This window comes from Mytilus galloprovincialis, chromosome 1 (genome assembly GCF_965363235.1).
Source record: "Mytilus galloprovincialis chromosome 1, xbMytGall1.hap1.1, whole genome shotgun sequence".
Lineage (NCBI taxonomy): Eukaryota > Metazoa > Mollusca > Bivalvia > Mytilida > Mytilidae > Mytilus > Mytilus galloprovincialis.
In genome coordinates this window covers 11,182,925-11,199,277 of record NC_134838.1, presented here as the reverse complement: position 1 = coordinate 11,199,277, position 16,353 = coordinate 11,182,925, and the positions used below count along the sequence as shown (strand labels likewise).

General features: G+C 30.1%; 2 protein-coding genes across 2 annotated transcripts; one reads left to right on the top strand and one right to left on the bottom strand.

The window, feature by feature from the left end:
- Nucleotides 1-334: 334 nt before the first annotated feature.
- On the bottom strand, nucleotides 335-5,998 carry LOC143065182 (synaptic plasticity regulator PANTS-like). Its single transcript, XM_076238601.1, has 4 exons — nucleotides 5,884-5,998; nucleotides 3,357-3,402; nucleotides 2,374-2,492; nucleotides 335-793 (listed from the first exon to the last, which is right to left on the bottom strand). The coding sequence occupies exons 1-4, from the start codon at nucleotides 5,923-5,925 to the stop codon at nucleotides 581-583; spliced, it is 420 nt and encodes a 139-aa protein (XP_076094716.1). The 5' UTR covers nucleotides 5,926-5,998; the 3' UTR covers nucleotides 335-580.
- A 22-nt stretch (nucleotides 5,999-6,020) lies between these two features.
- On the top strand, nucleotides 6,021-14,443 carry LOC143065173 (2-oxoglutarate and iron-dependent oxygenase domain-containing protein 2-like). Its single transcript, XM_076238590.1, has 6 exons — nucleotides 6,021-6,210; nucleotides 8,072-8,128; nucleotides 9,547-9,657; nucleotides 10,277-10,376; nucleotides 10,819-10,943; nucleotides 13,815-14,443. Exons 1-6 carry the CDS (start codon nucleotides 6,097-6,099, stop codon nucleotides 14,328-14,330), a joined length of 1,023 nt encoding a protein of 340 aa, XP_076094705.1. The 5' UTR covers nucleotides 6,021-6,096; the 3' UTR covers nucleotides 14,331-14,443.
- The last annotated feature ends 1,910 nt before the right edge of the window (nucleotides 14,444-16,353 follow it).

The window sequence follows — 16,353 nt, the reverse complement described above, 5'->3', positions numbered from 1 at the left end:
GATCATTTCAGGCTAATTGATAAAATTTCATAATGCTGAACATTTTGATTTGATGTTACAAGATCATAATGCAATTCAGTTATAACTGACAAAAAAATACAATAAAACTTCAGCAAATCAAATAAAAATGGTTGGAAAATAAGTCAGGCCAAAAGTAAAATAACAAAATTACTGAACTCCTTGGAAAATTCAAAGTGGAAAGTCCCTAATCAAATGGCAAAATCAAAAGCTCAATCTACAGTGAATCTTGTGTGTCTTTGGAGATGCGGTGAAAATGCATTTCATCTGTCAGCAAAGCAATGATGGCAATAAATATGTACAAAATAAACCACAATAAATTTATCTCTCCTGTAATTTGTATAATATTTGTTCTATATTACATAGATGTCAACTGGAAAGATGTTATAATGAGCTGATCAGCCAGGTACTGGTATGTGACAACCGTTTTAAAAAATAAGTCTTCCTTCAGACTACATGAATTTCACAGTTTAAAAAACACACAACTATCAAGTTTCACTTTTGGTAAACAAATCCACAAAACAACTGCTATACAATTTTAAAATCCTAATCATATCCTCTATCATAATATTGTACATGAAGACGTCTCTTCCTCTTGAGGTATAGGTTTTTTGCCCATATTATAAGCTTTAAACAATGAAACTTTGTTCTCCCAGCCTGGTACTGGTTTGTTCCAATCTTCAGGTGGACTGTCTCTATATTCCCACATATTGTTTGCTAATGATGCTTTTCTTCTTGCAAAATACCTTTCTTTTTCATTTTCAATTATCTTATTCTGAAATGAATAAATAGAAGATGTTAAAGTGTAAGAAATATTATACCTACAGATACATATATAAAAAGAGATATAGCATACAATGTTCAACTATAATTTGTTGAGTTTTTCTTGCTTTAGCATGATTTACACTACTATGGGTATTACTTTTTCAAAGGGAACATATATTACAACAATTTAGTTCATAACAAGAATAAACACCAAGAATAAAACCCAATTGTATAGAATTAAGTCATCATTTGTCTTCTTATGTTTCTGCAGTTCAACCTTTCCTAAAGTGGCACATTTGTTTTGCAGTGTGGAATATATAAATATGCAGCCTCTTCTCATCAGGGATATGACATTAAATCCTATGCCTTTGTGAAGAGATAGTGAAATTCTAGCTTAAAGAAACCCTGAAACAACCATCTGAGAGGTCCTGAAGTGACATGTTGCTTGGCAAAATTTTGGACCCTATCACACATATCCTTATTTTCTAGTGACAGTCTAAATAACCTGCCTTTTTATAGTTTGTTCAGTGTGGGCCTAGGCTCCATGTTGACAGGGTTGGCAAAGTATTACCCACCCGGGAATTCCCGGGTTTTCCCGGGCTGGGCAATACTCCCAGAAATAGGTTATAGTGGGCATTACTGGGCAATATGATTTTTTAAGCTTATTTTAACACATAATAGTAAAGACTTGTTATAGTTTCATAGTATAACAGCTAAATATATACTTTTTATACAGATAACCATTGACAGTCATTTCTGAAGAATGAAAAATTCAATTTCATTCTCTTCTCTATTAATTTTATATGTAGGCAGAATGCAAGATTTGAACATTTAAAGATACCTTTTAATTACTAAGTATTGTTTCAATAATCCAAACTTTGAAAAATGCATTTTATTGCAGTGTTTAAGTGAATTGTTAATTTTAATTGTTATACATTCATATTGCTAAATAAACACCCTACAGGGTCATGCCATTAACACTTATAAAATTGAAAGGACTGATTATTGTTACATAAACAAACCTGTGTTCTAATCTGAATAATTACTTATTAATTAGTGACAGTACATATTCATTATTTAAATGTGATATTTCTTTAATACATGTAATTGTTAATTCTTAATAGGAGCTATATTCATTTGAAAAAAATGATTTATTTGCTTTCTATTTACAGTTTGCCAATCTAGGCAAATGCTAAAGAAACAAAATAGGGTATAAATATTTATTAAATGTATTGCATTTGTGTTTATCACTGAATCCTCTTTAAAATTCAGACCAATTTTTTATTACCCAGTATTGCCCAGTATTACCCACTAAAACCCAGTAAAACCTGGGTTTTCCCAGTATTTCCCACTGGGCTGGGCGATACTCATAAAACCCGGGTTTTTGCCAACCCTGCATGTTGAAGACCATTCTTTTAACTATAATGAATTATATAATGATATTTACAAATTGTGACTTGGATGGAGAGTTGTCTCATTTGTACTCATACCACATCTTCTTATATCTATGAGGTAGTTGCCAGTAGACATCGTCACATGGTAAACATAATACAAATCAACCAGTCAATCAAACCAGAATAATAAACTTACAGCAGCTTCAACATCATTGGACTTTGTATACAGTAAACAGTTCTTGTAATCATCTTCCCATTTTGAACAATCTAATTTACATCCTAATGTATACCATTGGTGTCTCCTACCTTTACGACCTGTAATAAAATAAAAAATTCAAATAACTAACTAATACTAATAAGAAATATCATGGGACTTTTAAGTTAAAATTTAGATATATGATCGTCTATAAAGAGTGCTTTCAAGCCTTAAAAACATGTAAGACAGTAAGAGTGCCAGGGTAGACATGAAAGACAGACATTAGACTTTAACCCAGCCATATTCTGTATTTGCCTGTACTAAGTCAGGATTTTGTAATTCAGTGGTTCTTGTATTATGCTGTGTTACATATTTTTCATTATTTTTTTTTGTTCATTTTAATAATTAGACCGTTATATTTATTGTTTCAATTATTTTACATTTATCATTTATCATTTCTGTGCCTTTTATAGCTGAATATGTGATATGGGCTTTGCTCATTGTTGAAGGTCGACCTGTAGTTGTTAATAACTGTGTCATTTGGTCTCTTGTGAGTTGTCTTTATATTGGCAATCATACTACATCTTCTTTTTTTATATTTAGGATGTCCTTTTCCTTGTCTTCAATTCTAAGTATGCATTGCTATCCATTCTGATGATCTCAGTATAGCTATAGTACAAGAAGTAGTTAATTGAATATCTTTTAAAATACCATGAATTTTAAGAAACCATACCAAACTTCTGTTCATACATTAAATAGATCTGACTGAATTATGAATGAATGCATAATTTTATGGTGTGTTACTTAACTTGTTTGTTAATTATGTAGTTATATTTACTATTGACTAAGCTATTCCTGTTCCATCCTACCTCCCATTTTAGACAGCATACATGACAATTTTGGAATGGTTTTTGAACACTTAAACCAAATGTATTGAGTATCCATTTACCTCTGTTTAGTTCCAGGCCCCCTTATTTACTTACTTTTACAAGTGTCAAATTCTTCTTTATAGATGTCACATTCCCTTATCTGTAAAACAGAAATACCATGATTATAATATAGCTTGATTTATACTAAACTGTTAAAATTGTAATTTGGAACATTTTGAAAATTTTACAGTGTCTGTGACTTGATGTAAGTGTTGCTCTCCACCTATAGCCTTTTATCAAAATTTTGAATAAATTACAATTTTTTTTATCAAAACAAGCTGTACAACTGGTCAGAAATTTTAACCAACTGCTATTGAAAACAATATAGTTTAGTTTTGAAAGGACTAAGGTGATTAAACAAAGCAGATCTACAATCCTATAAAACTTTAATTCCGCTGCATTTATATTAATAAAATTAAGAATTTCTATACATATATTTATATCAAATCAGAATTTCCTTTAATCAATCCCAACAACATGAAAGGCATACTAGAGTTAATGTCATTATGTGCAATATGTAAAAAATTGCCTTAATTCAAATGGTTATTTAAAATCATGCAACTCTGAGAAACAGATGAAATCAAAGTGATGGATATCACTCATGGAAAGATTGGAAGAGTAGTTTGAATAATTTCATATCAAGGTATGGTGGGGACAAAAAAAGAACATTTAAATAAAGCACTAATACTGAAAATTACATTTATTTATGTACTTTTCAACGTAAACAAATTAAAAAAACTTATTCTATTGAAATGTGGATTAAATCTTTCGTGATTGCAAAATTATATATTCACTTCTTCTATATATTCATCTGACTAAAATTGTTAATAGACATTTGTCAAGGGGAATAAAATTTAAAAAATAAATTTTTTGTTATACATGTATAAATTAAAACTTTTCAAATTTTACTAACTGTTTCAAGCCAATTACTGATAAAAAAAAAATATAAGTGAACTAACCTAAATTGTTGATTACAGATGATTATTGGAAATTTATCAAGTAAATTATAGACGTTACTTGAATACCTTTACATTTTTTTTAAAGATCTTGTTAATTCTAAATTAATCATTTATCTTTCAGACATAGTTTACAGAGTCACTTTTGTAAATTCACTTTATGTAGTGTAGATCAAAAGTAATGGGCAATGGATAAATCTATCATCCTTATATGTATACAAACACCTAATATATATACATGCATTTGTGTATTCAATTATGAAGTCAAATATTTGTATATTGGTCTGTATAATTATGTAAGACTGAGATTGATAAGTAATGTGGTCAATTTGATTGGCAGTTAAGGAGGTGGGGCATTGTAATTAAAGGTCCACCTTGTCTCTGATTGTTTGGTGATAATGACAGTTGTCAATCATACTAGTATTTTATCAATACTCAATCAAACTCATTAAAAAAGCCTGCACATGCACACATCTTAATGACATACATTCTTGAATGAACTGCTCCAAAAATATACCATTTTTTCACAGTTTATATGTGTATTATGTGCAAATACATGAGAACTATAGGGAACTATATTTCAGTGCAGTGAATACATTTAGTAGCTAACCTGTCGTGTTGTTAGGGAGGCCAGTGCCTTAAGAAAGATTTAGAACAAGTTCCAATCTTTCCAAAAAAATAAACAAAGAAATGAAAGTAAACTTTGTAGACATCCTACCAATACTACAGAGTTCTGAGGAAACCAATCAAGACATCCTGCGAAAATTGTTTTCATTCAAATTTTCAATTACCTGTATCTATGGACAACAAACACATGTTTTTTTTTTGTAAAATGGGAGCTTCCGTCCATCAATCCTTAGAGGTTGTGTTAAAATTACTGTACATGAGATTGGTTTTAGAAAATTTGAGTAATTATACAAAATGTTTACAAATGGACTAACATTGATTGGTATCATTACTATATCAAATCAAATCAAATATTTTATATTTCCAATCAGGGTCCAATAGGAGGCATTTACAATTATTAATCATGATACTATATATACATGTGTGTGTTTATTCCACTTAAATACAGTTATAGGGGAGAGTTGACATCTCACAAAATAAGTTGAACCATGCCCATTTTCGTACCTGTCCCAAATAAGGAACCTCTAACCTTTTTTGTCTTAGTTTTGGTAATGTTGGTTCATTTGTATGTGTATGTTTAAGATTTTAGTGCCACATCTATTTCCCTATACAAGTATACATTATAGTTAGATGCTAGCTTACACCCACTTCTGATTGGCTAATTGGTGTTTAACACCACTTTCAGCTTTTTTGTGGCTGTCAGTTTTTACTTGTGGAGGAAGCTGCAGCGCCTTGAGAAAACCACCAACATTCAGCAGTAAAACTGACAATCTTAGTGAATTGAGATTGGATTCGATAGCAACTGCCACATGCACCAACTCATTGGTCAAGAGACAGATTATTTGGTGTGTTTCTAAGAGTCAAATCTGTCAATGTCATGAAGATAAAAAAATCATAGGATCCTTTTGAATGAACTAAAAGAATGACAACAAAAACATGTCATGGAGAACTTTATGTTTCAGGTTACTAAATCTTATTGTTCAATTGTAATTGTTTACCAGCCAAACATCATCAGGTAAATTTTCAGAGTTTTGTGTCATTTTTACATGGGCGCAGACATTTTATTTCCATTCGTGATACCGGCACTCGTCGGTATAAGTAACGGAAAGTCTAGAGAAGGAAGAATTACAAAATCTTTCAAACGTTTTGTCCCACAGAATATTTTCATTACAAGGCCAAACATTGCATTGAATAAAAAAGCATCTTCTGCAATGAAGAGATTTTTCGTCTGCAGTTGCTTTTACTCTCACAACTTTTTCTTAAAGAAATACAACACCCACGTAGTGTTTACATCAGAACAACAGCTTTTGGACCAATATTTAAAAGTAAAAATGCACACCGTAATCGTTTACACACTTATTTTTGATTGTATCAAATTTTAACAGAGATATCAAGAAATGAAGAATTTGTATACAAATCCTTGCAATAATGAAATATTTATAACTTAAAAGAGGGTGGTTATGGGGGAATGACAAATACCGTTAAAATTTCTTGCCAAGTGACGAACTTAACGGTAATTTTTGGTGCATGACGATAAAATATGCAAGATTTTGACGAATCATGTTAATTTTTTTCCAAAAATAACGGTGACAACAATACAACAATTATTTGAGACCTGTATCACGACAAGGATATTTTGACGAATCACCATAAAAAATTTTAAATCGATTTGACGCTAACAGTAGTCGAAAATGGCTGTTTGATGCCTAACAGTAAAGGGCATTACTTAATTTACAACCCTAATATAAGGACCTTCAGGTTTCTATGAGTATATGGAAAGATGGCTTTGTCAGATCATAGATGTCAGATTATATGTGTTTATACCTCATGTGTATTCGTACCCATGTTTAATGGAAATTGTTGTCACAAAATAGTTCTAAATGGAAAAAAATATTCTGGAATATTATTTCCACTGGAATAAGTATTACAGTAAATGTTCCTAACGTAATACATTGTATGGAATATTTATTCCAACAGGAACAGATATTATGACATTATTATAACTTCTGTTAGGCGGTTCAAATATATATGTTGAACAACATTTTGACGTCACAATGTATTAATAGATTTAAAACCCATGATATGAGCGGCACGGGACGTTTGCGCTTTTTCATAGGACATTTGCGCTTTTTTTTGTGGACACTTGCGCTTCAAAACATAGGACATTTGCGCTTTTTAAAAATGGACATTTGCGCTTTTTACATAGGACATTTGCGCTTTTTTTATATATATATATCTATAACTTCCCAGCCTCCTCTTTTATCCGGGCTTGGGACCGGTAGGTTTGACCTGGCAGAGTTAAAGTCATTCTTTATGGTTAAAAGTTTAAAATTCATAGCACCTTCATATGTCATAGCACATTGTTGATATATGTTTAAAGTGTATGTACAGAAATAAAATCAAGTACTGTCATCACAATTACAGGTCAGTTTTAGCTTGATATTTGAAGCCCAATGAGTGAACAAATTTGCTCTTGTTAACTGTCCTGATTGGTACTTAGCCCACATCTCAAATAAATGATCGAGTTTCTCCTTTTCAACGGTACATCTCCTTGAAAGGTCTCCAATTTTTAGGGCTTGGTCGAAACGATATAAAAATCCATCAAGACATATTCATTTTTTTTCTTTACTAGTCACTATAACTTTAAAATCCATGTTCACTGTGTAAATGTGAACTAACTAATGACAAATATAAGTTAAATTTATTTATGTAATGATTTACTTCTCATTAAGATTACAGGTAGTCGACTATAGGTAAAAAGCGCAAATGTCTGGTGAATTTAATACAGGTGAATCAAAATTAAAAGCGCAAATGTCCATAGTATTTGAAGCGCAAATGTCCTATCGTTTTACAGGTAAAAAAGCGCAAACGTCCTGTGCCCGATATGAGGATTCTTATCCTTTTATATGAAAACCTTTTTTTTTGCACTGTTATAACCCCATTCATAAGGGGACCAGTGATATGTTGGATCCAATTGACTTCCAAATATAAGTGAATATCATATATTTTGCATTTTCCTGTACATTTGTGTTGTTGGCTCTACCTCAACATCAATTTGGCAATATACATCATTTACATAGAGTTTAACTTTGCATGAAATAGCTGGTATGGAAAAAAGCATGTTTTGATACATAAATGTGACATTTTTATTCAATTTTGAATGTTGTAACTGATTTTTTTTTTTAGACATTAAAAAATAAAGGATGTGTGACAGAAGATCAGATCAAGGAAGTTTTGAGTGAGGTATTGTTATCAGTAATATATAAATGAATTTTGTAACAAAAGAAGAGAGCTTAGAAATCTAACAATTAAAATAAAAAAAAAACATCTGCTATCAGCTGACATCATTACAATCCTTGTTTGAATGATTTAAATAATTGTTTAATGAAAATCAAAATGATTTTTTTCTAGACCGTTAAAACATTTATCTATATATCCAAGGCTATCATACATACTAAGTGTTTGTAGAAATGCAACACTTCATATTGATTATTCCATGCCCCCTTTGGTTTCTTTTATTATTTAAAAAACTACAATGTTCTTTCAAGGCATTCCACATGTGTAACAGTTTGGTCTTGTATCAACTTTCTTTACGGTCCAGAATCTTGAGATTAGTCTCTTAAGGGGTCAAAATCAGTATTAAACAAATTCCAAGGTAAAGTTATAGTATAAGTTCATTAACTTAAAAAAGATAATCTTTGCTGTACTCACAGGGGTTCATTTTGGTGGGAATTTGCAGTGGGAAGTTGAAATTTGTTTTTTTAAAAGTGGAATTTTATAATATTAATATGGTCTAAATTTCCTAAGATAAATACAGAGTTGCATTTCTATTGGCACTCCATATATATGTCAAGCATTTTAATCCTCATATTGAATCATGAGAATACTAATGTTCATTAGAGTATTTTATGCACCACCTACTAGGGTATAATGATTTTAATTCTGTGCATCTGTTTGTTTGATCATTCCTGTTTTTAATTAAGTTGAAATCCAATCAAATTGAAACATAGTACACATGTTCCCTATGATATGATCTCTCTAATTGTATTTTTACCAGTAGAAAATTTTAATACAGGCAATAATTTTTAAGCTTTATATTACATTGTTTACGTCAATTTTAATCATAGTCAAGAAATTATTATATATTCAGATTTTTAATTTGTTTTTAAAAACTTTAATATAAGAAAATTTTACAAGTATAAGAACTACGATATAGGAAAATTTTATAAGTATAAGAAACAATTTTAATGAGTAATGTTTAGTTGTTTTAACTATTGATCAGTAATTGTATAAAGTTTTATAATGTTAGTGTCTCATAAGTCAGTATTTATGGCTGGATATTGATTGTTTTATGTGTAAATATTATAATTGTTGTATATGTTTTATGGCAATCAATATGTGACACTTTAATAAACAAATTTATATTATATATATTATAATGCCAAATTAGAGTTTTGATCCCAATTTCACAATTCCATTGAACATAGAAAATAATAGTGTGAGCGGGACATCTGTGTACTATGGACACATTCTTGTTATTGCATGCCTTTAATCATGGCTGTATAAAAACTATACACTGCTACCTTGGCAGATTAATACATTTATAATTGATCTCTCAACAATAATGTTTAGACAGTATTCTTTACTGTTTGCTCTTGTAGGTTAAGAAAGAATTGCATAGAAGAGAAACTCTTGGTCAAGCTTACTTGGAAAGAAGGAAACTTATACAAGAAAAATATATTCCCAAGCATCCTCAGATATTTAAGTTAAAGGTATGAGATATATTTGGAATTGCTATTTAAAATTGTCAAAATTTCTGCTTCAATGAATTCTTCCACAATATTTTTTTTACTGTTGAATCATGTTTTCTTTTACAAGGTGTGTTCATAACGAGGAAATTTTGCTTGTTATTGGTATTTGATATACTGTTGCATAAGAAACTATGCATTTCATCCAGAGTATGTGTTTCAGTGCTTTGATTTGTAAAGTAACATGTATTCTACATAAGAAGGAGCAAAAGTATTAAGAATAGGAAATTTAACAGATGTTTAGAAGTTTAAAGATAGAGAAACCTATAGACATCTAGGGGTCAATATAATTATGGTCTGTAGACTAGACTATAAAATTTGTTTTACACAATTCATTTACTTTTAGTTTAAACCTAAAATTGTGAATGCAAATCAATGTTTTTAATTATGAATAAACTTCTCAAATTCTTTTTGAATTCAAAGGTTTTACTGTTTATATGTAAGTGTACTTTCAATCTGTAGTGTAATATTTCCATAATATGAAATACACTAGTGTATTCCTTCTTCATTCTAGTTTTTTTTCCATTGAAAAGATTCACTGTTACATATGTTCCATATTATTAATTAAATCATTATTTTCTAGGAAGAATTTTTATCTCAAGATTTTATCAGCTTAGTGAAGTTTTGTAAGGAATCCAAAACTACTTGTCCTGATGTTATTGAAAAGATCCAGAATGGACCAGGTGAGAACAAAATGCTTTGCAGAATTTATGGAGTATAACTTTAATTTTTTTAGATATTTTACTTGGATGATAAGGAGTGCATGACATGATAAGGTAAACATGGTATATATTGATAAATTACAATTTTTATTTTTTTTAATTTTTTTTTCAAAAAATTAAAACATATATACATAACATACATGTAAGATATAAATACAATGTCATCATTATAATACATCATAATTGGTAACAATTGCAATTTTAAAGTTCAGTGGCAAATTTTTCATGCATATTCAGGAAGATCATGTTTACAGATAATGAGACTATATCTCATATAAAAAGGATTCATTTCATCACATAATTTAATTCCTTAGGTTTAAAGCTGGTAGTCTCTCTCTTTCACCTTTACTACCAAGTATGTGTATTGCTTACAAGTTTTTACATATAACATGTATGATTTTAGCTGAGAAATGTTATACATTACCTGTCTTTACTGAAGAATACTGTAAACTTATGATGGAAGAACTTGAGCATTTTGAAGACAGTGATTGTCCAAAAGCCAGACCAAACACCATGAATAACTATGGGGTAACTGTAATTATAATACAAATTTTATAAAAATTATAGATCTATAAAGGGAATAATTTGTTTTTAAATATATCTATCTTGTAAGCACAAGACCTATTGAAACCTATTTGGGTTGCAGTCTTGTAATTGACTGCTCCATAGGCTTACATGCAAAACAGCTGATCTTTGAAAAAGGATCCACTTTCCTGGATTGATATCCCCAAAAAAATGCAAGATATTTTTTACATCTATATATATGTTTCAATTCAGCATAAACCTATAATCAAACAAAAAAAATCAGAAAAAAATGGACTATTTTGTTTCCTTCCATGTTTTGACATGCACCGGAAACTGGAGTTGTAATACAAGACTGGTAACAATAATTGTTTGATGGTTTGGTGATAAAAAATTTAAGGGGAGATAATCAAAACTAAATTGCTAAAATCTGGTAGGGGAGATAATAAGTCTTACAAAATTATCACTAAACATTTGTCATCACTAATATTCTCAGTGAAAATATTGGAATTGGATGTTTCTTTTCTTTTAAACACATTTGAATTAAGTTTTTCATACATTCAAAAATTTCAAATGTTAAAATGTGTATTTATTTGTTTGAATCATTTACAAAAATTAAAAAAAAAAATGACTTAGTGCAATGCCAAGATACAGTTATTGACAGATTGTAGAACCTTGACTGTGCATATGTATATAAAAATGATGTTAAGTTTGATTAATTTTACTGTTAACAAACTCAATATATACCAACGGGACACCGTCCTGATTTTTAATTTTGTAAACCATTCAGTCTCTTGCTTACAAATGGTGCATGAAAATAGGATGGGAATGCATGGCAGTAGACAAGTCTCTATAAAGTGGGTATGTGCCCTGAAAAAAGTTTTATAACATTAGCTTTTTTGAAACTTGTGAAAGACTTGTGCAACACACATACCTTAATAACTATAACATAGGTGGAGAGCATCATTCATGTCAATGTTTTGTTCCTGTTTACATTGTCATTGATATTTTTCAAGAAAGCCCGAGGCATAGCTCATGAATTCTTGTCATTACAACCGAAATTTACAGAATTACTGCTAAAATAATTATCAGTATAATATATCTCTTGTAGAAAAACCATACAATTGTAGTATTAACCAAAAAATGTCAAACAGATGATATTGAATCGTAATCCCAAAAGTTATGACGTCTTGAATTCACCCCCTTTTTATTCTAAAACGATAATTGCGGTTGCAAACAGACTTTGGTTTACTTGCATGGCGATTATATAAATAACAGTATATATTTCTTAAAGAAAATAAAGTTTTACCATGAATAGTTTCCTGAACGTAGTCGTTTTCAGTAAAATGTGCCTTGCAAACAACAGCTGATTGATATGGGTTCTACGATTGCATCGCACATGACAATCTACGTTTGAGCCATGGCGTTGATCCAACTTTTCCTTCTTATTAAGTCATTTAGAAATGCAAGTCCTCCTCTTAAATGACACTCAGGTACACACCAACAAGGACTAGGCATCGTTAATTGTGTGATTGTTTTGCAGTGCAAAAACGGAAGTTAAGGACGGAACTGACTGGTCTCACTAATAAGAGACAAGAAGAATTTTAGAGACAAACAGCGACAAGAAGTTTAATTTAGTGACGAAGCGACAATAACTAACAAGGGACAAGCGAATCGTAATTCTCTCACGAGGCTATTCTCATTTGATGTGATAGGGTGAAGCTACACCTATCAAATATGTCCCTATGAAGAAGAAGAATTTCACTGTTAGAAAGGAAATGATATTGCATGGTTTTGATTCAATAAATTCTTTAAAAGGAAATTGAAATTTTTTTGTTTTGATGGCCAATTTTTAGCGTGTGCATAAAATATATTTTTTTTTATATCTAATAAAAACTAATCCCTTTCTTCTTAATAAAAACATATTTTTATCTATCAATGTACAGTAATATAAAAAATGTTTTATAACCGCCCCTATAATAAAAAATAATGCATGTTTTTTTTAATATCTATGGGGAATAAGTTGTTGCAATGACATTTTTTTTATTTATGTATAGTCGCTATATAGTCTTCTTGACGCTTCTTCTCGCTAAATTAATTATATTGTTATCACTTTTTGACGCTTCTTGTCTTTAATTAGTGGAACCCTATTCAGGAACTATAATTTCATATTTTACATAACTGAGACCAAAATAACTATAACGTCATACGGCTTCACGTACAGAAATACTTTAAATTGTATATTATGCAATATAATTCACGGTCAGTCGACTTTTAATTATAATATCATGTTATATCAACGAGTGAAATGATTTTAAAATATCTTTAGATCGCAAATAGTACTCGAAATTGAACGGACCTCTTTCCACACGGAATTCGAATAATGATAGTTTGTAATCAGATTGACTGCTTATAATGCAAAAGACACATTAATAAACTGATTTTTAAAACGAACAATACACACTGATCGTTTCTTTATTTCCCAATGTAAATGAAAGGAACAAAAACCAATACATACCACAAAAAGTAGAGGAGAAATTTAAACATTTCCGGATCTATTTCTTGCAAAATGACCCCCAGCAAAGATTTGCGTAAGGAAAGATGAACCTCATGACTTGAAAGTCAGGCCTTAAAGCACTGCCTTTAAAAATTGTCATTAAAACAGCCATCCAACAGCATATAGCTACCAAAAATTGAAAAGCTATTGGATACTATAAAGACTTACATCATAAAAGACATATCGTAAACTATATTTATAGGTCAATGAGTTAATAGCTACCATGTATACATCATTTGCCCATTGATTGTGAAATCAACTTTTACCTTAATATTTTCTTAATTTGATTAAAATCTAGTAAAATGTGTTTTTTTTAATAGCTACTATTGAATGAAATTGGATTTGATGAAGAGTTTTTGATACCATTACGAGAAAAGTATCTTCAACCAATAACAGCTCATCTGTTTCCTGAATGTGGTGGTGATGACCTTGACTCACATAAAGCCTTTGTTGTCAAGTACAAGATGGGAGAAGACCTTGACCTCAATTTTCACTATGACAATGCTGAAGTCACAATAAATGTAGCACTAGGCAAGGGTTTTACAGGTGGTGACCTGTATTTTGGTGACATGAGAACAAAACACAATGCCCAATCACAATACAAAGAATATCAACATGTCAAATATACAGGGTTACTTCACAGAGGGCAACATATGCATGGGGCTAAACCAATACAATCTGGAGAACGCTATAATCTGATTATTTGGATGAGGTCCTCAAAAATAAGAAATAAACTATGCCCAATGTGTGACAATGAACCAGAACTTGATGAAACTGTAGGCTTTGGTGATGGTTTCACCAAACAGGAAGAAGTTATTAATATTTGTGCAATATGACCTTTACTTTGTTAAACATTATTCAATTGTTATGGGTGAAATGGTGCTAGGATTGATGTTTAGATGATTAATGACAATATCAATTGGTGTTGTTAATTTGGACCATAGTGTATTTATCTGATCGAATTTAAAACTAATTTAAAAAGTTAAAATTTACAAAGAAAAATTATAAATTTTTTCCTGGAAATGCACTTGTTTTTATATTTGTGACATTCCTAAATTGAAAACTTCAATTTTAATTAGTGATTTGGCCAAGTGAGGTAATTTTCACAAATGTATTCAATGCAGAAGTTATTTGTATTCAAGATTTATTATTGTATGTTTCATTCAATCATTTATATTTATTGGTTAAACCTTTTTGATAATTATCTTAAGTTTTGTATTTTATTCTTGTCAAAGTTTAATTTAAAAAGAATTAAGAATTGTGGTACATGATGATATAGCTGATTTTTCAGCCTTCAAATTATAAATCATTACCTCTGGGATTAATTATTAAAAGATTCTAATTTAAATATACATTTTGAGCTAGATGGAATGTTTCAAAAAATATCATGGTCCTCCGGCAAAGCAAATTTCAATTAATAATATAGAAATCTTTTTCAGTTTTGAGATAAATTATTGCACAACTCTGGCATGGTAAATCACAAAGTGGAGACTATCTTATCCTTATAGTTTTTTTTTCAGGGAGCATAGTGAATCCCAGTTTTTTGTTACATTTTCTTCAAATTATTTACTTTAATCAGTTTGTTATTTAGGAACTACCAACTGGTAAAATTAAGGGGTGTACTTATTATAGTCAGTATTCTTACATGATTTGTTTATAATGAATTGGATGTTGTTGTTATTGGTTTTGGTAGGTGACTTACCGTTATGCTGTAATTGCGCCTTAAATCCGTATAACATAAATATTATGTATATACACTTTCAGTCCTTAATTTATTTTTAGTATTAGGTTTCTGCGAGTAATTATATGAAACTTTGATAAACATGGTTGACTGACTTACTAAGAAGTATTTATGTGTAGAGATAACAAAAAACACATAACAGAAGGTACATGTAATAGGAAAATTAAAAAAAAAAGCAAATGATAGTTCCTAAGGAAATGTACATTAGTAATTGATAGGTACATCTTAAAATTGTTTAGAAATTTTATCAGGTTGTTCACCTTTGTGTCGTCTGTGATATACTTATAAAAAAAAGTATATTTAGAAAAATATCATATCCTCTTAGTTTTTTTTTCAGGGAGCATAATGAATCCCAGTTTTCCATTACATTTTTCTTCAAATTATTTACCCTGATCAGTGTGTTATTTAGAAACTACCAACTAGTAAAGTTTAGGGGTACTTTTAATAGTGATGTATTTTAAGTCAATATTCTTACATAATTTGTTTGTAATGAATTGAATGTTAAATTTGTTTTAAATGTCTACATGATGCTGACAAATTTCAATGTTATCAATTATCTGTGATATTACCTGGTGATTTTGTATGCTAAATATTTTGAATAAAAATTCTGATGTGTTATAACTGTTATGGCACATTTTTGTCTTGCCTGTGGCAAAATATGCAGATTGCAAAATGTAGTGATTGCAATCCAGCAGCAACATCATAGAATATTTATAAAAAGTTTTAACTTTCAGAAAGTAGAACTAGATGTTTCATACTTTGAATGCAGATGCCTATTTTATGAACTTTTTTGTCTCATATGTTTTTTGTCCTTGACCTCATTTTCATGGTTCAGTAACTAAATGAAAAGTCTCCTCCATTGACCAAAGTAACTGAAACAGACGTTTGGATTGCTTTTCTGACAGTGGCGTCATCAATAGTTATGTTTTCTGCTTGAGTTAGATGAAAAGAACTACTTGTGATAGATCATTGAAATATAATGTGAAGTTGCATTATTATCAGTGCATATAAATTTGACGACTATTTTGAGCCCCTGCCCCTAAATCATGTCCCAGTGACTTTGAATTAACAAACAATTTTCAATGTTCCATATCTTTTCTACAGGGCTACCCGGGTTA